Raw genomic sequence first — 22,890 nt, forward strand, 5'->3', positions numbered from 1 at the left:
CATAGGAACATTTCCTTATTATATCAGTTATAAAGGTACCACGGGCTACCTGGGCAGGCTTTGACATTTGTGACATGCATAATGCAGGGGACTGCATAGCTGTGAATACTGGGGGTGGAGGAGGAGGTAAAAAGTAAGCAGGAGCATGAGAGAGAAAGAGGCATGTCTACAGTGTCTTGGGATATACAGCCGTAGCCGAGGATTGTACAGCAACAAACAACAAACAGAATGAAGTGAGACACATCAGAGAACCAGGGAGAAAACAGCAACTAAACCTGGGGACATCCCAGAGCCTCATGATCCAGGCTACGGTTAGATTTACCATGATCATTGCTGAACCTGTTGCCTGTTGTCCAGGCAATAGAGCACAGAAATCAGAAGAGGATCGGTTCTGAGTTTTCCCACAGGCTCACAGGGCAGACCTGAGAAAATCATCATGTTGTAGCCCCCACATCTGCAGAGTAGGCACCAGGGCAGCAGCTCCTCAGAAATGTAGAAAAACAGATGAAAAAGACATATATAGCTCAACTTACCTCTGAAAATTTTTCCTAATTAATGGTGGTAACAGAGTCAGGCTTCTCCCTTACTGTTGTAGATGAATTAATGAATTTTTCTCTGCTCCAGCCCTATGTGTGTCAGGCAGGAGTTACCCACTGCATTCAAATGTTATCATTTTGACATTCATCAGCATTTTCTCCCCTCTCTGGGCTCTAGTGAAAGTTTTCATGCCATGGTTTATTACAGTACATTCAATTCATGCCTCTAGCCATCCTACGACATCCCACACACCAAATCTTATAAAAGCTTTAGGGCTCATTTTAAAATTACTGATGATACACAGACTGTGCTATCTGGCGGTGGAACTTCGCATTTAATTGCCTTACACACCTGAATCACATTAAAATTATTCAGGAATTTAGACAAATACAAACTGCAGATAAACCACCCATCTTGATCCTTGTCAGCATAACCTCCTCAGCAGCTACGACAACCTGCTCTGAATTCTATTTAACAAACTAATTTCCATTTGACTGCTGTATTGTATTGCTTGCCTAGGAAAACAGCAGAGATTTTTCCTGGGCCACTCATTTATCTTTGCATGTATATCCACACCTGATTAGGAGGAAGATATTTTCTACCAAAGACATATTCTAAGCCTGCAAACTTACACGTGTTATTCCCAATACTTAAGTCATTACAATTTCCTTACCATTAAAAACTTTGTATTAATAATTTAGATGAATTTCAGCCCTTCAGCAAGAGCATTTGATCTGAAACCTGAGATGCAAATTGGCTGCTTTATAAAAGCTGGATGTACATTTTTTACCCCAGCCACATTAAATGCAGGCCACTAACACACAAATAAAAGCCTAATTTAAAGAAAGAAAACTATCAGTATGGAGAACTGTACAATGACATTAGAGTGAGGAACTAGTGTGCCGGTTAAGAAGTATAATTCCTTGAAAGATGAGGAGCTCGTTCCCCTGAAACACCCTCTCTGCACAAGGCGCTCCTACCTGAGACAGTTGCCAGTTACAAACTGGTTCTTGTGCAGCCCACAGCAGATTTCATTATTTCAGGCTGACATCTGATGTGTTCAGCCTCCCGGAGTATGGGACCTACTGATTATTTCCCTTTTCACAACAGAGGTGCAAGGGAACCTGTTAGCTCTATTTCTTTTATTTATTATACTAAAATGTTCAAAACACTTCCTGAAAACGGTAATACAATATAAAAGTGCATAGCAGTTTGCTTTCCTTCCCCAAATACTAGATTTCCCCTTACGTGAAGGGAGTTTTGTCACAGGATTAGATGGGCCAAGGATCAAACTCTCAGTTAAAGGTGTTGTAATACCTCACTGCATACCTATGCTTCAGGACCAGGAACACTACATGACTAGTGGGCATTACCAATGCCACTCTCTCTGCAATTGCACATGAATATGTGCCGAATATTTAGTCCAGGGCCTGCACATCCCTTCAAAACATCTGCTACCAGATCCTCCAAAACCCTGTAAGAGTGATTTCCAAAGTACAGATTGAGCAGTCACAAGGTATTGTACAAGATTGTAGCAGTCACAAGGGAATTTCAGCTGCCTGAGGATGCAGGGGAGTGCTGAGTATTGAAAGGCGTCAGCCTTTCTGGAGCACAAATCATCTCCACTGCACCTTCCAGCCTCCTTTGGCTCCCCCCGCCCTTTGCAGGGCTTTGCATGATGGTGAGGAGCCATGCAAGAGCTGTCTGTTCCAGAGATGACACACTGTTCAGGCGGAGCTGGGTCCCTGCTGTTAAGAGGACACCGCTCTGGCACACAGCCTTCTGGCACAAAGGACCTGAAATGCAATCCCACAGCTGGAGCTCTCCTAGGAAGTTACAGAGTGAAGTGGCAAGTGCATTATACATTTCTCACCCCGATGTCTTCTCCTATGAAGTGGTGCTCTGCGAACAAGACTTCAGGAACTTCTGTTCTATAACCAATCTAATAAAAAGAACATATGCCTTTTACCTTTAGAGTGTGTTACAGGGAGAAAGCAGAAGAGGTTCAAGCCTATCGCCTATGCCCTAGACACATCAACAGGTGAAAGCAGTATTAAAGAGAAACCAAGCTTTATCATCTCTCTGTTTGCACGTGCCATGCACAATACACTGTAATACGTTCCTAAACAGTTGCCTAGATGACAGGCTGTTCTGGAGGCTAGTTTCTGGAAAACTAGGCAGCACACCTAGATGAACAGGAAAGAATTTGTCTCATGTATTCACAAATGATCCTACTATTTGGTTGATGAAAGATGGCATTCAAAATAGAGAGATCAATGATGCCACTATTTTGCTGATATGTACTTAATAACTTCCCAGTCATAGCTACTAACACCACACTTTGGCATGTTCTCTAAAAGCCACACAAAACTGATGGCTGAAAGTCTTCCAACATCAGGTTTCTTTGAGGCTGTGCCCCTGATGGGAAGGGTGCATTACAGGCATTCAACAATGCAGTGGTCCTTGTCCTGAAGGACCGACAAGCAGAAATAGACACAGAGGGAAAGAATAACAGGAAAACATGGGGCAGTTTAAAACAATTCTTGAGATATAAGGCAGAAGTTACATTTGAAGGCAGAAAGAAGAGATTTGTGCAGGAGCTGGTGAGGGTTAGACCTGTGCAGTGACGTTGTGTGAAAACCTTTATCGGAATTTCTGTTGAGTCATCTGTGTCTGACAGCGACTTCAGCATGGATGGGACTGTGCTCCGCGTGAATGTAAAAATAAATCGCCCAGATAAAGTAATAACACTTCAAATGTACTTAATTGTCATGAATTTTTCTCACAGAGATCTGGAGTAGTACTTGCTCAAAAGGGAATGATTGTAGAATTTTAAATGTAAGCATTCAGAGAGAAAATTAATGTCTAATTATGAATGCTAAAAATAAAAACAGCTATTAATTTCAGGAGCAAATGATGAGCCCTTATGTTATGAAGAAAAATAACATCCCTCTAGAAAATATCTGAAGAATCCATTGACATTTTTGTCATAATTAACTCAAATTACTGCCAAAATTTTCCTCTGACAAGTTCTCCTACTAAACTATTTTGTATTCTCTCATACAGTTGCCACCTTCCAAGAAGATCTCAGGTTTAAGAATAATTAATGCAAAACTAATGGGAATTCAATAAACTAGAGGAGTTTGGTGGAAAGTTAAGTACAGATGGGCTTCCTAACTTGAATAAAAGTGCTATCATCAGATCTCAGTGCAAATTGTGAAAAATATGATTTCTCTCAAAGGTCTCCCTTGACAGATACCAAAGAAAAAGACAGTTTAAAACACACTGATAAAGTCAATATCCTTTGGCTTGGGGGTTTTTTTAGGACTGCAGTCCCGAAGGGAAAGTTTCAGCATCCTTTAAAATACATGGAAAATGGGAGGGTAGAGAAAAAAGTGAGAAAAGGAGGCTCAAGTCTACCTGGTATTTGTTCCCGCAGCAACATAACATGAACAGACAAGCAATCTCTCCACTGCCAGGGCCCAGACCGCCAATCAGTCAAACAGCAACAGGAAAGTAGGAGTTTTCTTTTGGTGGAATACCGACTCCAAAGGCCACTTTGTTTGTCAAGTATTTGTTTGAGCATGCTGAAGTTTGGACAAAGGATTTTTGTATTAAAGACCTGTAAGTATTGGCCAAAATGCAGGCGTTTAAGCCAAGGATTGTGTTTTTTCCAGGTACTAGTAACATTTTCATTTTACAAAAAAGGACACGTTTGTTATCCCAGTGGCATTTTGTTCATTTGCATTAAAGAGAGAATTCAATTTAAGCAATTGTAAAAGAAAGAGGAGAAATTGCCAATTCCGTCAGAGAAACTTCATCAGACTTTGCCTTTGCAGACTTCCCTCTCTCTGAAGGGCATTCAGAATGCACCAAATAGTCAAATTCCCTAAAGGTGCATAATTAATGCAGTAGTTCAGCTAGTATGCTGAAAAACAAGGAAAACATTCTATACATCATTAATAAAAAGATTATTAAAAATTGCACTTCTGAAATAGAGAACAGAGGTCCAAATGTAAATTATGTCAGACACTGGAAGCCCCAAAGCATTGTCCTTATTTTATTAATGACACAATGTCTCCACTGCCTTCCCTGTAAAGCTCTTAAAATGCCAATTACCCAAGGAAGTACACATCTTCTCGGATGAATTTTGCAATTCACCTGATGTTGAAGCAGCCATGACCAGACTGCTATAGCAGTGTGAGAGTTTACTAATTGAAAACTAAAGTGCTGCAGGGCTGTGCTGCATGCACAGCCACAAACCTGTGGCAAATTTATGTTGCCTTTTATAGATAGGTGCAGTATAGGCCAAAGAAAGGCTCTCAGCTCTGGCTAGCATGGCAATGCAGCCTAAGCAAGAGAGAGGCAGATTTATTAGCTAGAGATTGTCACCAGTCTACTGCAGCTCCACGTCTTTAGCAAGGTCACAGGATGAGCACAGCAAGGTTTGTCCATTTGAAAAGGACCATGGAGTGAGTAACCCCTAGCTGTAGTAGCTTGAGACTTTGATGAGAACAGAGGCTCTGCTCAGGTCGCTCCACACTCCAGCCAGCCTGCTGCCCAGGGGCTGTGCTCACCTGGCAGGTACTTTCCCAGCTTCAGCGACTTCAGCTTGCACAGCCCCAGCCTGCTCATGCTTCCCAAAGCCACCCTCTTGACCAAGGGCACAACAGGCCCTTCACTAGCAGACAATGCTTGTGAAATCTACTAGATCCTTACACTTCTTTTATTTGTGTCTCATATTTGCCCTCACTTTTCACAGCCAGGCCCACTTCTTTTCCTGATACAGCCATGCCGTGTACACGTCTGTGAAGAGTGCTAAGCATTTCACATCTCCTTCTCTTATTTGATGATTAGCCACATCCATTCTTCTCCATCTTCACCTTGCCTTTCTCATCTTCTCCTATGTTATTTTTTCACCTGACATTGCTGCTCATCCTCCAAGCACATTCTCTCCTTTTCCTTCTAATCTCCTACTACTCTACAAAGCTTTCACAGATTGTGCTTCTTGCTGCATGCTGCCACCTTCCCTCCCACTCCAGGTATACACCCAAGAAAGTCATGCACATGCTTAATTTAAGTGCTACATAAAAGTATTGCAGAATTGAGTCTTGCAATACAGGTTTGGGGGCTTGGTATAAGTCTTTGGTTTATATGGTGATACAGCACCAACACCAAGAACATTGGTGTATATTCAGATCTGTACATACCACACATCCTGTAGAGTATGCAATGACTCAGGTATCTTTTTACATGAGGGTGCGATTCACCTGAGTATTCACCAACAGCCATTTAGTTTCTGAGGCATTAAAAATTAGGAAAGAACCCAAACTGAAGTGAGTTTGAGATTAGTACCAGTGAACTGACAGAAGTGTTATTTCCTTTGTACTTGTAGAGGGAACCCTGTGGTTTTTTCCCTCACCAGTATTACAATCTCTCAGGATTTATTTTTTTTTTTAAATCTCTCGTGTTTGATGTTTGAGAAAAGTACATATGGTTAAGATTTCACTTCATTGCTTTTGCCCAGATTCAGAGGACACATACCGGGTCAAAATGCTATCTGTTTGAGGTTACAACAAATAAAAATTAGTCCATGTAATGTCTACAGTTCACAGATTGCATGTTTCATTTTAATGGCATAATAAGCATTTTCACTTTTGTACTAAAGCAGTACATGATTTGAAATGGTTTCTGAATTTCAAGTAATTTTATCTATTAAAACAAATAGCAAAGATGTGAAATTAACCACCCAGACTGGCTGTGACTAATGGATCTTTTATCTTGACATATAAGAAACAAGAAGAGCTTGCCTTAGCAAGGATAAACAAAACAAGGAAAGGGAAGGAATCACTATAACTCATTTGCTTTATAAGGTATGACATTTTTTACCTAATACTTAACTTAAATAACTTCCTATGCACTATGAGGTGGAAGGGCTCTATAATTTCCTTGTATCATTTATTGGGGATGTAACAAAGGAGGTGGTTATGCAGTAAAACACAAAAAATAACACAGTTGATGGGTGAAGATGTATTTAATGATATTCTGAGGTACTTCTTTGCTACTTCCTTATAAGAAATTGGTAACAATCTGAACACAGGAAAATTGCTTTCTTAAGCTAACCACGTCTGTACCAGGGATGGTATGCTTACGCACAAGTTGTACATAAATAGCTCTTCTGAGGACACACTTCAAACAATTTGTCAGTATAAATCATACTCAGAACTAAAAAGGATACCTGAGTTTTATGGCCCTGTTAATAGAAATTGGAGACAAATGGAACAGCTGAAGCTGTCTGGACTGTAACTTTGGTGAACTTCAACCTTCTCCAAAAAGTTCCTGCAAGAGTTTTTAGATTAATTTTAAGAGGCACTTATCCAAAATGGTGAAGATATAGTGAGAATTATGTCTGGATAAAGCTTTATCCTTTCTATGCAGTACATAGGTACTTTATGATAGGCTTCTAAATAAGCTTGCATAGGATACCGAGGGGCTGGGAAAGGGAGGTGAATAAGCTTAACTCCTTTAAACCTCCGTCTGAAGCCAGCAAAGGAAGCCCTACTTCCATCTAAAGATCCACCATTCCCATTATAGACTAGGCTGCTCTGTCCCAACTTGGAGTCATTCTGCACACATCGCAGAATTCACCAAGCTCTGGGCAGGGGCCAGCTTGTCATACTGCCACTGGAGATCAAGTGCTTCTAAAATTACTTTATTTTCCCTTCATAAATTAATTTCCCTTCATAAATTTTCTGCATTTCCACTTTTTGAAGTGTGAAAACACAGATGTATGACACCCTGCACAGAGTGGTGAGTCATGAAGAGACAGGTGAGAGATTTATCACAGGGAAAGTGCCAAAGGCTCTTTGAAACTCCTGAAGCTACGTTTACGTTAGCAAGTAGTAAGACTCAACAAGAGTAAATTTGCAAAGTTTGTCTCACTTCTGAAAATGCAGCATCTAACCTACCTACATTTGGCAGGGGTAAGGGATATTCTGAACTATCTCCCGTCTAGCCCCACCTGCTGGGACATGTTAAATATGGTCCCGGAGCACATCGCCTCATTTAGGTTCATTTGAAAGAAGTGCAGTTTATGTGATATGTGAACCAAAGCATTAAAAAAGTGGCAATAACTGGGAGACCTTTTGTTCTTATCATTATTATTTATTCCCCAAAAGTGCACTCCTGACAAACTAAGACATTCGTGTAGATACACCTTGTAGGAGCAGCCATAATACAAAGGGTCTGTAAAGCAGTAATGGAAGGTAGAAAGAAAAGCAGACAGAAGAGAGATTAAGAAAGAGGAGAGAACCTCCAAAAGTAATAACCCTCATTAAAACCGTAAAACAGAAAGACAAGAATGGAGTGCAAAGTGCTCTGGCATTTCTGGCTACCTTTCTAATGAAAGCTGGAATGAAAGCCTGAAACGCACAAGCCAGGGCACAGCAAAATGAAATTTATTGAAGAGAAGATGAATGTAGTGTAAGCATATAGAGTATTATATATTTAAATGCAGAAGACAAGGTGATGAAACAAGGACAGAAAAACTGAAAAGTAAATGGTGAGGATATGAGCAGTGGCTAGGAGAAGCTGGGATTAAGAGAACAAGATCAAAGTTAGCTGAAGAAAGCAAAGCAAATATTTTCAGTTGAATGCAATCAAAAGCCATATATCAGGATAATGGGAAATTCGAGATCCCGTGATTTTTTGATTTTCCTGTTTTGTTCTGTTCTGACATAGTCTTCATCTTCACATTTGCCTGTCCCCTACAGAAAGGGTCATCCCATTGTAATGCGATACCTTATTTCCGTGATCAGGCCTATAGCTGAAATATAGAGTGACTCACCAACAGTCTTTTCAGCTGAGTGAACACAATGATTTTAATAACTGTCTGCTAATTAGCAGGTTTTTTGAGATAAAGACAGTTGAATAGCTTGCATCCTCTGACATGCCAAATTAATAATGCTTCAGTAGCAAATAATAAAGTGGTAGAGATTGGAATTATTACTTTTTGATACAGTACAAAATAGATCAAAATGAATCTGGCTTGTTTATCTATGCAGCCTAGACCATTTCAACATGCTAAAGATCTCTGCTCTTATATATGATGCCCTAGAGAGCTCTATACAAAGCTAGAAGAACTGCTCCTAAAGCAAGATTGAAAATTTTCTAGATTATAATTTTATGAATAAAATTAATTAACCAACAATTCATTACACTCTAAAAGTGTCATCAGACCATAATAATCCTTGTTTGCAGCCCAAACAGTATTTGGTAATTACGGAATCACGGAGCAATGTGGATATTTTTTGATTACAGTTCATTACATAAGATTACAAGGAAGAATTTATCTTTGAATCATAATGAAAACTTAATTGACAGCACTATTCTAAAATATTTCCAATTACTAAATTTCAGTCTGTACCTTAATCAGTTTTATATTAGAAAGAGATTTTAACAAGATAATGCTGTGAACATCATTTCATTGCATTATAAAACCTTTGGCTGAATCTCATAAGTAACTAAAACTCCAGCCATCTTGGAGATCTGACACAAATGCATTTTATAATTTTAATATTCTTCAAGATTATACAGTTTCAAGCTTCTTTTGTTTTTCTTTACTACCTTTAATCAAGCTTAAGCTTTTCCTTCACCTACCTACAAATAGTCTAAAGAATAAATGCTAGACATCAGAATCATGCCTCTGGACATAAGTAAAAACATGGGTAGTATTACAAAATGCAGTCACTTTTCTATGCAATATGTGCAGTGATTCCCAAAGACTGCTCTTTCAGATCTTTCACTTTATCCATAGGTGCTCTCAAATGGGGCTGAATGTGCCGACAGCTCCTTCGGTTACAGGACAGTCTTCACCTAAGCTGGGGCTTCACCCAATAAGGCATTTCTGTCATGAGCTCACATTTATTTCAGAGGCCTTTCTCAACACTATTTAATAAAATAACAGACAGATAATGCCCAGTGGAGATAACAGGACTACAATGCTGCCCATACAGACAAAACCAGTTGCCGTAAGTTTTAAAGAGCAATAGCACATTTTGAGCTAAAATACCTGGAAGGAAGGACACAGAGCCTCCCTCTTAAAAAATGCTGTGCCGTCATTCAGCCTGCACAGTGATAGATAACTATTACTTCACTCTCAGCTGAACTCCTGACATCTATGAAGATCCCACAGCTTGAATTAGGAGTAACTCACCAAATCACTGAACCAGTTGTCATTTAAAGGGTCCAGCTGGCTTGTATGCTAGAGGCACAGTGATGAGAAGTGCAAAATTCAGGCTCCCATTGAACAGCTAATTGCAAAACAAGGAAGCCAGAAATTAAGAACAGTCTGAAAGAAAAAAAAAAAGTTATTTGTGCTGTATTGCATGGTTCACTAAGATGTAATGCCCCGTGTTAAAACCCATCATAACTGTTGATATAATGATTAAAACCATGCAGCCACAATATCTTGGTCCAGTTACCAAACAATATAATTGTGGATCCCCAGTCTTGGTAGAGGCTTATTTCTTACTACAAGCTATAAGGAAAACAAGCTACAAAACAATGGAATACATTTTGCTTGTTAATTAAAATCTGCCATTTGCAATAGTGTTCTGAAAAATTTTCTCCAAGAAAGCTGTTTTAACTGAGTATGTGGAAAATGGAGAAAACTCCCTTGTATTTGTGCCAATAAGAAGAGATCAGAAGAATAAAAAGATGCTACAGAGGAAAAGCTGCTATTATACACGACTTCTGGATTCCATGACAGAGACAATTTACTCAACACCATTATCCTGTGTATGTTAAAATACCTTTATAGACTAATCAGACCAAAATCAAGATAAACTTGTAGCACTCACTGCAAGGTTGGGTATATGGTTTATGTTCATTGCACAGACATTTTTTTCAGTGATATATATATGTATACAAACACACACACACGTATAAAATGGATAATAATTTCTAGAACCAATCAACACAAGTGCAGGGCATGCAAATTTAAAATACATTTAAAAGCAATCTATACATATGTAAATACACAATTATGGCCTAATGAATTTTCTATTTGCTGCAGAATAGTCCAGCTCCTGTCCGAATGTCAAAGAACATCCCCAGCACTAAATAGCGTTATGACAATTTTCTGTGTCAAAGTGACATCAAGAAGTAAGGAAGAATGCATGTGCTTAGGGTAGCATATTAAATGTTTCCCCCTCAACTATCAATTCCATAATAGTCTTGAGTATTGACTTGTCAAGAACAACAGGAGTAAAATAGTGAAATACAGAAACAATGTATAAGAAAAAAATGTTTATTTTTTTCACAAAAAATATTTATACATAGTTTTGCTTTGTTTATCTACAGTTGTAAATGTAAGTTTAAAACTCAACTTTAAACACCGGGATTTCAAGAATACAAAGTTACTGACTTCAAAATTAGCTTCAAGTTATCTGGCACACCTTTCCCTGGAACTCTCCGAACTCGTAACAGCCACCCATTTCCAAAAGAAACAGGCCCACCTGCCCTATGATCTTTCACCTTCTTGTGCACAGAAGCTGTTTTGCCTTGAACTACACTAGAGCTTGTCAATGCCTCAAGTCAGGGAGCAAAACTAGTGAAAATTAGTTTAAGCCAGTGAAAAGAAATTACAGGAAGATCAAATAGGCATTAATTGATCTGAATGTCATCCTCTGGTAAATAGTATCTCCCCACCAACTTTTGGTTAGGATGAGAGGAAATGGCCTCAAGTTGCACCAGGAGGGGTTTAGATTAGGTATTAGGAAAAATTCCTTAACCGAAAGGGTTGTCAAGCATTGGAACAGGCTGCCCAGGGAAGTGGTTGAATCACCATCCCTGAAGGTATTTAAAAGATGTGTAGATGTGGCACTTAGGGACATGGTTCAGTGGTGGACTTGGTAGTGCTGGGTTAACTATTGGACTCGATGATCTTAAAGGTCTTTTCCAACCTAAACAATTCTATGATAAAACCTGATTTAAGAAAGCTGCATTGAAAAGCTCCATTAAAAGAGCAATAATTTTCTTAAGTTCAGCTACTCAAAACCACTGTGGGTCCAGATGAGTAGCAGAAGACAGGAAAAATTTGTCACAGGCAGAAATTTGCCACCAGGGCTGAGGGAGAGATTAAAACCACTTGCCAAGCAGCTAATGACAAGATCATCTTAACTGCATTATGAAAGCATACACTTAGAGATCATAGAAGAAAAGACAACAGTCTCTTCTGCTTACCACATCACAACAAAATTTCACATTGCACACCACGGTTTATTTCCTACGCCTTTGACAGACTAACAGGAGACAGCCTGAAAAGTAACTCTGGTTGTTATTGCCAGATCTTGACTTCTCCAGCCCAATCACATGTTGCAAGGAGTGATGGCAAGACTGGGTGAAATATTGCACTCACACAAGCTTCTTTATGTGCAGACAAAGTGCGAATAATCCTAGCGGTATGATAGTTATAGAAAAACACTTTGCCATCTGAACTTCCTGTCACCAGAAGTGTTCCATCTGGAGAAAATTCACAGCCCACGGCAAAACCTTCCACCTGCGAAAATCGATAATAGTGTAACTCCTGATGCTGATTAGAAAAGTTCATTGTGATATACTGAAAAAGAATATAGTACCCAAAAAAAAAATTGTATATTTAAATAAATATACATTAAGGACTTCTCCAGGTGTTTAATAAGACACAACTATAACACAAATTTATCTAATCAAGCTATTAAGTATTCATATCTTTTAGCAACTATTTTCTTCAGAGTGCATATGATTCAAAATAGACTGGCACATGGAAAAGCAAATGAAGCCAATTAATATCTATCACTGATTTATAATCAAACACTATCAGCAGACATACTAGAAAGCACAGGTACGTTGCTATCTTCTTTCTAGATTTGGAAACTAGGTTCCCAGTAAAGAAGGATACCTTGTGTCCCTCATATCTTTTCTTCTTGTTGATTCGGTAAGGTCGCTGTGCAGAAAACAAAGCCATGTAGTTCCCATTTGTCTGAGCAACAAACATAGACTCTTTTGGGTGCAGAGTCAGACTTGGGCAAGTGTAACGCTCCTGAAAATAATTTTAAAGAAAGCTTTGTTGTATGAAACAAAAGATTTGTTGAAACGATTCAGGTTATTTTCTCACATTTTGGAAGATCATAAAAGGCAAGGTATACGTAAGTCATATCCACAGTATACATTATAGAAAAGATACTTAACTTATTACAATCCACTGAAAGTCTTACATCAAGACAAATCTTAAATGAAATCTCTACTCTGATTTCCCAGGTGCTGACCAAAATCTCCTTCTGAACCATAATCATACTGCAGAACAGCTGCAGAAAGGTAACTCCAACTTGATGGTACTCAATAGCCTACTAAGTCAGAAGTTCTTTATGACAATGATTTGCCATGTAAGCTATTGGTGGCTGTAAATTCACAAATATCTGCAAAAAAATTAGTAACACTTGGCTTTACTTTAGCGTTCCTATTTAAGACTGAATTAAGATTACTTTTGAAAGACTGCATGGCGACTGCATTAGAAATCAACTGCTCTCGCAAAGCTTCCACCAGGTCCAAAACTTCAGCCTAACGTAAAGACACAGTGCTGAATTTTGATGCCATGAATACAAACTAAGAGAGCTTTGGCTGTAGGATGCACCTGCATGTGATGTCATCAGGCTGACAGTGACTACTGGACATTATGGGCTATGTGGTAGAGCAGGAAGAACATCAGACTAGTTTTATTGTGTGGTTTGGAAGTGATGAACCGGATATTGTAAGGTATTGGGCACAGAAACTAAAACTGGAATAGGCAGTGTGCCTGATTGGGAGTGTGCTCCATGGCAGAGTACTGTGTACTTCTGGGAGGAAACTGGGTCTAACAGTAAGGGATCAGAAAGTGCAACATAATCTGCAGGAGCACTGTGCTGTTATGCTGTGTATACTGTAGTAATGGGCTATTTTACAGCTCTTAATTACCCATTTGTTAATGCAGACAAACAATAGATCAAGTCCTCTTGCGATCTAATCTGTCCGGAGAGCTCAGGGGTTCTCTCCCACCTTGAAGGGTTCAAAGGTGAAATTCAGAAAAGTGAAGCAGGGTTTCCAAAATCACCTTGTTTATTCACAGTGCAGAAAAGGGGAGAAAAAGTCCATTTCAGAGATGCTGCAGTCATGAGAAGGTAGGCTGTGGTGGGTTGTTAGCTGGTTTGTTTGGCAGGGGATAAAGAGAATAAAATTATTTGATTGGTTTTACTTCTTGATACTGAACCTGACTGATCTGTAATTTATATGTTCACAGCTTTTTTGCTTTTCTCTTATTGTCTATCCAAGATGTTGATAGATCCAATATTGGACAAAGACATAACTGCGGAAATAAAACATGAAACAATCCCACTAGATCAACTACATGTCCTTGTCAGCAGAGAACTGTTCATTTCAGCCAAAAGCATCCATATATAATCCAATCATATTATATTACATAGAATATTAGACATGGGTTTTCAAAAAAGACCCAGGGAGTTAGAATTATCTGTTAACTTCCTTAGTAATCTCCTTTGAAGCTGTCAGCCTTTTCAGAAAATTTAGTCCATTAACTATATTGCCTGGATAGATTACTGAGAGAAATGCTGCACCTGCACTGTTAAAAGTAAATTTTGCCTCTGTGATTATGCCGTACTAGGTACCTATATGCACGTATTGGGTTGCTATTACTGTGCGAATATTAAATTCAATTTGTCAATAGCCCTCATTGCAGCTGATGAAAAATGTATGAAAAAGTGTGGGAAAAGAAAGCAACTACTGCCATGCATCACTGACAAGCTAGACACTGCAGTGTCCTTGCCTAAATACTGCTTAGTTGTCAGTGAATGAGCACTGAAATGTAAATATTTTTAACACAGAGAGACCTAACAGTGTTCAAGGTCATTTTTTAAGAATAAGTGTTTTTAATATATAGAAATAAAGAAAGCCTTCAATTTACAGTATGAGCATTTCATACATCACACGATCTTTAGGAAAATCAAAAGTTTTTTTTACAACACTGACAAGCATGAAATACTAAATCCCAAACAATACTAGTTGTTAATCTTACATGGAAAATCTGATTGGAGATTTTTGCAGCACTTTGGAAGTCCCATGCAATAATGGTACGATCAGCTGAGTCCCGGCTTACTGCATCTGTGCTTGTAACAAATTCTTTTCCTTCAGGAAGAAAGAGCATGTCCAATGTCTGTTGTACTGCAGCTTTGTACACTCTTAACACCTAGTGGATAAAAAAGTTTGTTATTTTTTGACAGATTAGAGGAACACGATAACTTATGTTTTCTCTTGGTTGGAGGTATTAATAACCACCTCCAACAAATGTAAGATGTGAAAAAGCATGTCATTTTTAAATGGTAGAGCAAAAAATACCCCATTGGCTTAACTGTGAGCTTCTGAGTTTGCTCAAAATCAGAAGAGTACCAGAGGTGGAAAAGTGGATGAAAAACCATTGAGAACTACAAGATCATTGCCAGAGTGTGCAGAGATGCAGTTAGAAAAGCAAAAGCTCAGCTTGAATTGAAATTAGGTAAATAATTGAAATTGGGTAAATAATTGAAATATTTTCCCTCTGTTGAACAGGAGAGGTGAATTAGTTACTAGAAATGTTGAAAAAGCAGAGGTTCTCAATACTTTCTTCACCTCTCTCTTTACTAGCATTGTTAGGGCCCAGGCCTTGGGAACAAAAATACAGGTTGATGAAAAAACACAGACCCACCATCAGCAAAAAAACAGTTGGTATGTCAACTATTACAGGAGCTTGACCCCTACAAATCAGCGGTCCCTGACATTATCCACCCAAGGGGAAGAGAGCTGGCTGACATTATTGCAAGGATGGTCTCCATAATCTTTGAGAAGTCATCGAGATCGGGGGACATCCTAGAAGACTGGAAGAAGGCAAATGTCACCTCCACCTACAAGAAGGGCTTAAAGGAGGATCCAGGAAATTATAGGCTCATCAGTCTTACTTCAGTCCCTAGGAAGGTTATGGAGTGAATCCTCCTGCAGGCTATCAATAGTCAAATTAAGCACACAATTGGAAAAAGCCAGCATGGATCCACTGAGAGCAAATCATGCTTGTCAAACCTGATTGCCTTCTATGACAAATAAACCTGCTTGGTTGATGTGGGGTAAGCAGTGGATGTTGTCTACCTGGATTTCTCCAAGGCTTTCAACATGGTTTCCCATAGCTTCCTCCTAGAGAAACTGATACATTATGGTCTTGACAAGTGGTCTGTGCAATGGGTAGGGAACTGTCTGACAGGCTGTACCCAGAGGGTGGTGGTAAATAGCTCCTTTTCAAACTGGCAACCTGTCACTAATGGGGTCTCCCAGTGATTGATAACGGGCACAACACTTCTTAAAATCTTCATAAGCAATCTGGAAAATGGGATCAAGTATACTCTGATGAAGTGTGCAATGATACCAAACTGAGTGGGCACTTTGGAAGGGAGACCACCCTGCAAGATGACCTGGATAGGCTGGAAGAGTGGGCTAACGAGAACATGATGAAGTTCAACAAGGACAAATGTAAGGTCTTGCACCTGGGAAAACATAATCCAGGAGTACAGCACAGGCTGGGATCTGCCCAGTTGGGAGCATCTCTGTGGAAAGGGACTCCTGCTGGACAGCAAGCTCAATGTGAGTGAACAGTGTGCTGCTGCAGCAAAGAAAGCCAACAGAATGCTAAGTTACATCAACAAAGACATCACCAGAAGAAAGAAGTCATTATACCACTCCATTCAGTGCCTGTAGGCCACGCCTGGAATACTGTATTCAGTTTTTTGTCCCCCGCTGTAAAAAAGGTGTGGACAGGCTGGAGAGGGTCCAGAGAAGGGCCACAGAGATGATCAAAGGACTGGGAAGCCTGCCATATAAGGAAAGGTTGAGAGAAATAGTTTTGTACAGCCTTAAGAAAATAAGGCTTAGGGAAGACCTTATCACCATGTTTCAATATTTAAAGGGTGGCTACAAAGAAAATGGAGACTCCCTTTTTACAAAGAGTCACATGGAAAAGATGAGGGGTAATGGCCACAAGTTACTCCTGGAGACATTCAGATTGGACACAAAAGGAAAATTTTTCACAATAAGAACAATCAGCCATTGGAATAATCTTACCAGTGAAGTGGTGGATTCCCCAACATTGGATGCTTTTAAGATTCAAGGGACAGGGTGCTGGGCCATCTTGTCTAGACTACGCTTTCGCCAAGAAAGGTTGGACCAGATGATCCTTAAGGTCCCTTCCAACCTGGTATTCTATGTTTCTATGATGGAACTCAAGGAACTCTGAGGATCTGTCTGAGAATCTCTCCTTCCTCCTTCCAGAAAAAAAAAGTGCAAGTTTTTTGTCTTTTTGTTCTCAAAATCTTCAGCTAGTTATAGAGCCAAGGAAAGTAATTAGTGGGGATTTGGGACTTGCAGGTATTAAAAGGACACAGCAAGAAGTGAATATTCTTGTTGATCATTCCAGACTTAATTATAAATCACTGTTTACGACTAGGGATGAGTAAACTTGATGATTCAAGGCTCTCCCAGTTCCATGCTGCTGTGTCATTGCATAAATTGCAAGTGATGAGACACCAGTTTCAGAACCACAGACAAGGGAGGAAAGCTTGTATGCTCAGTCAGAAACTGCCTCCAAGGCCAATGTGGTTATGCTCAGCAGACAGATACACAGTTCACCCTGCAGAAGATACCTCAATCCCATTAAGGACTTGGTCTAACAGTTCCTCCTGAAAAAAAGAAACTGAAGCAGAGCTTGCTCTTTTAAAGTGCTGTCAGAGAGGAGGGATAGAGATGACAGGAGCACTGCTATCAAACAGTTCAGTGCTTTAAGGACTCAGTCAGGATCCTGCCTTGGTCTACGGAGATTCAGTCCCATGCCTCCCACCTCTTCTGCCTCCCGACTGCCCTGGCAAAAAGCAACCTTCTGCTGCTTCTGATGAAGCAGAAGTGTTTTCTGTCAACTCAGCTGAAAACGCAGGGCCAGCAGGGAAAGTCATAACACCTCAAAGCACATCTACACTCAAGAATAAATAACGTGGCTCATCCACTACTTCCCATCATGTAATTAATGCACATGAACAATCACTAAAGAAGTTTGTGATGTAAAAGGAAATACCAAAGTTACCAAATCTTCTTCTCCAATAGAAAACACCAGAATTCCCAAATCTAGATCCTCTAGTCAGGACTTTTACCAAAGTGGATTGGATCCATACAGAAATGGGTCCTCAGCCACCAGACGCTGAATATTTGAATAGCCTGTGAATTGGATCTTAAAAAATAAAAGAGATTTTGAAATATTCTAAAGAATAGATGAACAACTTGAATTTCCTTTCTTTCTACCTTTCTTCATGAAATTCTGCATCTGTGTTGCCTACTTTGAATTTTGCAAATCAATACTTCTGCTTTCTTTTTCTCTTATTTGCCTCCAGTGGAGAGAAACTTCAAGGCAAATGGCCAGATCAAAAGAACCCATCTCTCTGAATATGGTGATCCTTGAAACTAGGACACTGGAAGACTTATTAATATCTAAATATCTCTCTCTCTCTCCAAGATAGCTAAAAAGTAGCTGCCTGCACTTCCAACAGGGTGTTCAGAGGTTAGTCCTTCTAATGTCACTAGAAAAAACAACAGAGCAGAGAGAGTGCTTGAAGTATTATACTGAAACAGTCCCCAACTTTGTGAGCCATTTCAGTGCCTACTTTATATCCTTAGCAATATGGGACTACTGATTTCAGGGTCAGAACTTTTACAGATACAGTAAGCACATACATTTTTTTATAAAAATAATTTTCAGGTGTCACAGTGAAATATCCTGGATTATACCCCTGGTTTATACTTTAACCAATAAAAGAAAAATAATTTAAAATATCGAACACAACATGAGAACTTCTTGATTTCTTCCCTCCAGGTCAAGAGTCTATGACTGCTTGGAAATGTTCAGATCTAGCTGATCCTGCTTTAGGGTAGCACTATATCAGATCATCTCCTGAGGTCCCTTGCATGTCTGCTTCCTGTGATCTCGGCATGTAGAAGGATAGCAGCAACAGCTGCTCCGATTGCTTGTCACAGGCTCTGCGAATCACACAGTTCAGAAACACAATGTTTGCATTCACTGAAGAACCTCACTCATGCAACCACCCTATACACCCTGTAAGAACATCAACAAGATGTAAACCTGAAGACTCAAAAAACTGGCACACTTTTCAGCAATCTGCCTGAATTTTTAAGATGGTGAATATATAAATGTGCTACTTGCTGTTGTCAGATTTTTCAGCCTAGGAATCTGCATGATATACAAAGCAATTAAACTTTGCAAAGCCAAAAGTGATGTTTGCATATTTGTAGCCTCCAGTTTTCTTTATGGAGAAATCACCATGCATAGCTATATCTTCACAGAGTTATAAAAGGAAGTCCATAGTTCATAAGTAAAGTAGAATATTAAGCTATTTTGTAGGAGCAAAAATAAAAATAACAATAAAAAAAACCCAAAACCACAAAATACAATAGCTGCCTGGAATGAGAAAGGAAAAAATCATACAGGAACTGCAGAAGAACTGAAATAAAGTTAAATTGAGAGGAGGGGGGAACAAAAGGCTTTACCACCTCAACAGACTGAAGAGACAGCTACTTAGCAGCAGGCGCTTTCACAGATGTGACAAGTCCCAAATGGAGTGTTGGCAAGATCAGAGTGCAGAGTAGCACAAACATGTAGAAACAGGGACAGGAAGGCAGAAACAAAGGCCAATCGGTGCTGGGAAATGAAGAACCACCATATAGAGCCAAATAAAGTCCCAAACAGTGCTTCATGGTAGTAATTGTATAATATCCTCTTATTTTAAAGGTGAAAAACTCAAACACACTGTTTGGGTCTTCATCTTCCAAAAAAACCCTTGTGAAATGTATGTATATACATATCCATACATACACTGTGTTCAGCATTGTTAAGGGGTTGGTTTTAGGCATGGGACTTAAAATTTTCTGTTTGGAGCAACAGAAATCTCTCAGTAAGGAAAAAGTAGAGATTATGCAGTAAGTAACATGGACATGCTTTTAATTTTTTACTGAAATCCTCTTGGGCTCTTACATAAACTGCTACTAACAATCTAAACATTTTCACTGCTAATCATTACATATATATGGTTGTCTGTTAATAGGATATCTAACCAAATTACCCATGTATGTTAGCTCTGCATCAGGAAGCTCCATAAAAATGAGTACAAAACCCCATCTTTTTCTGTATGTTTGATACATACCTCAGAAAAACTATGCTATTTAATCTTCAAACCACACAGTAAGAGCTGACTCAGAGAACAATAAACTAACACTTTGAATAGCAGCTGGGAACTTGATATACACAGTATTTAAATTCTCCCATAAAGATAGCTTTCAAATTTTGCAACACCCCTGCTCAGAAAAGTACTCATAATTAAACCTGCTTTGTTCTACCTTAGACAATTAAGTCATGACATGCCTGAGGAACTTGCTTGGGGAAAGCACGAGTTTCCTTACCCTGCTGGCTTTAGTTTGTTAATAATAGCTTTTGCTCTTTTTCTATTTGCAGATTTATCACCCATAAGCATTGGAAAACCACAGCCCACTTCTTCAATCTAAGCATTTTCTGGACATGAAAGAAATAATTTCAAAGGAAGTCCTAATAGTTTCTGGTGTCAACACAACCCAACATAATAATAAAGCTTCTTCACCGAGGCAAGAGTTCATGGCTGCAGGCACTCAACAAGAAAGGTAATTTAAGCAAATTAAATCAGTTTCAAACAGATTCTTAGGGTTCTGGTGATTTGGAAACCATGCTGTGATACTGAATTCAAGGTATATATTTCAGATGAGTATTCTATAATACTTTGATGAATAAAGCACATGCAATGCCTGGTATTTTGTCTGTCAAGAAAGCCCAAAGCCGCAACACAAGCAGTTCAGAAGCTGCTGCTCACCCCAGGTCTGTGCTGGTTACCTGTAATCTACATGCACTGCACCTTCCTAAAAATCCCCTCAAGCTTTAAGCAAGTGATGAGAAAGAAATGTGCTTTTATACTCATTGCCCTGAGCATCAGGAGATGAGATCTCAAAACAAATCAAACAGGACTACACATAATTTGGATGGTCATGGAAAAAACCCTTAATCAGCCACTGCCATGTCTTCCAACCTATAAAAATGGCTGTATTTTTATTTCCACCTCTTGTCCTACCTTTTTAGGTTGAGTGCTTTGGCATGAAACTGCCTCTTCCTATCGACATGTTGGGTAATTAATGCAATCGTGGTCTGATTTAAGTTTCCTCTGTGAAACAGTAATATAGCACTACTAGTAATAAAAAGTGCACTTTAAGAGAAAGTTTATTTTGCACAAAATAGAAGACTTTTCATCTACTGCAGTGCAAGCCATTTGTGTTTATCTGTTCTAGAGAGTAAGGTGTTAAGACAGATGACTTCTATACGAACAATGTACTCTTTTTTTAAGTCATTTCAGATTGCTTGAGAAAGCACAGGATTCTTGTGATGGAAAGCATCAACCATTTATTAGAAAAAAAATATTTTCCCATCAGAATTTTTTTTTAAATTATCTCCTCAGCTCAAATAGGATAAGTGAAATCTGTATATAGGAAACAGACAAGGAACATCTGAGATGCAGAATGGCTTTTTTATGAGAAGCAATAATCAAGGACTTTACAGTACAGAAATGGACAACCATGAGGACTTTGAAAGAATGAGAAATAAAGTTTGAGTGGTATCGAGAAGCTGACTGATTTCTTCCATGATAAGAATTTAGACTCCAACTAGCAGAAGGCAGCTTCAAAACAAGATGCTTCTTCCCACAACACGTATTTAAATTGAATTTTTTGCTACAGGATGTTGCAGACACAAAAAAAAAAAAACAAACCACAAACTAAAAAAAATGCAAGAACAACCAATTCTACAGCGTGAAAACTTAAACAGAGCCATGAAAGACAAAGATAGTATCTGTGGTGCAGGAAGTCCCCACGCTCTACATTAGAAAGGTCTGGGTAACCGCTGCTGGAAATTGTGACAAAGGAGTTTGCTGCGCTTTCTTATTCTTGTTTTTTAAAAGCATACTGGTAGCTGCTGGGTTTAAAATTTGCCTAGAAATGGGCTGAAACTAGAATGGCTATTCCCCAACAGCTTCTCACTTGAATACTCACGCTCCATAAAGAGGCATGTTTTGTCTCTGGCCCATTTCAGTCTCCTCAGGAGCAGTTGCTATAATTGTCTGTCATAGACAGACAGGTCTATGATTATCATCTGCGATACCACTATATGAGGTTTCCAAATAAACACAGCAGGACTGCTCATGTATGTGATACAGCCACATAAAATGGGTCTTCATGCTCAGAAAGGACTCCTTAATGTTCACATTTAAAACCAAATACCATTACACAAGTACAAATGCATCCCCCACCAGATTTCTTCAAACTTTTTGTCCATAGATTCAGTCAGGCTTTCTCAGACTGTGAGAAGAATAACTTCAGTTTTCTAAAGAGCTGAATAAATTATCTTATTTTAATTACATTGTTCTTCCTAATATCATCAGTACATGACAATGTATTGGTTGTTTCTATAGAAACCAGAGGTGCAAGTAACTCCACCAATTTCTACCACCTTTTTTCATGTTTATATGCTATCCTGAGTCAAATTCATTAGTGTCATGGTTTAAGTTTCCTAAATACATGCTCCTTTAAATGACTGCATCTCATCTGAAAGAAATTGCAATAGAATGTTTCCAAGGAAACAAATGCACTGCACTTGCACTCTGAATTTATTAATTTTTTTAACTGTGTTTTAATGACTTTGGCTTCCTTCTTTATAAACTACAGCACAGACAAATAGCTCAACCTAAAGAAACACTGGGTTTTTTTTAAAGCATAAAACTATAGATGATAGTTGCAATTTTGTAGCTAAACAATGTTCAATCAGAGTAATAAAGCAAGATGGGGAGATGGGGGAGAAGCCCCTGTTTCTACTCTGCCTTGGCTCTGTTAATAATAAAAATTCTGCAGTGCATTTCTAGACTAATTTTAAAAGCTCAAAATAACTGCTTCCACCATTTTTCTAGTAAATATATTCTATAGCTTATAAGACCTGAATTTCAAAAATGGGAATTTTGTGTAAATATTAAAATCTAAATTTTCCTCAAATTTGCCTATCACTCCAACAGATTGACTTTGTATTCACCTTGCTTATGTCCTGACAAAATTTTGTTATTAATCCCAAAAGGCCAGATCTTTGTATTCATTTGTGCTCTTCCTATTTCTAATAAGTCA

At 38.9% G+C, this 22,890-nt stretch overlaps 1 protein-coding gene across 3 annotated transcripts in view; it reads right to left on the minus strand.

The window, feature by feature from the left end:
• Positions 1 to 10,830: 10,830 nt before the first annotated feature.
• WDR25 (WD repeat domain 25) overlaps positions 10,831 to 22,890 on the minus strand; it is a 63,660-nt gene continuing 51,600 nt past the window's right edge. For all 3 annotated transcript variants that reach the window (XM_030484411.1, XM_030484410.1, XM_030484409.1), the window contains exons 5-7: positions 14,645 to 14,815; positions 12,479 to 12,619; positions 10,831 to 12,097 (exon numbers count right to left, since the gene is read on the minus strand). In XM_030484411.1, coding sequence (XP_030340271.1) covers positions 11,876 to 12,097; positions 12,479 to 12,619; positions 14,645 to 14,815 — 534 coding nt within the window. In that variant the 3' untranslated portion in view covers positions 10,831 to 11,875. The remainder of the gene's footprint in view (positions 12,098 to 12,478; positions 12,620 to 14,644; positions 14,816 to 22,890) is intronic.

Source organism: Strigops habroptila, chromosome 4 (assembly GCF_004027225.2).
Source record: "Strigops habroptila isolate Jane chromosome 4, bStrHab1.2.pri, whole genome shotgun sequence".
NCBI classification, from domain to species: Eukaryota; Metazoa; Chordata; class Aves; order Psittaciformes; family Psittacidae; genus Strigops; species Strigops habroptila.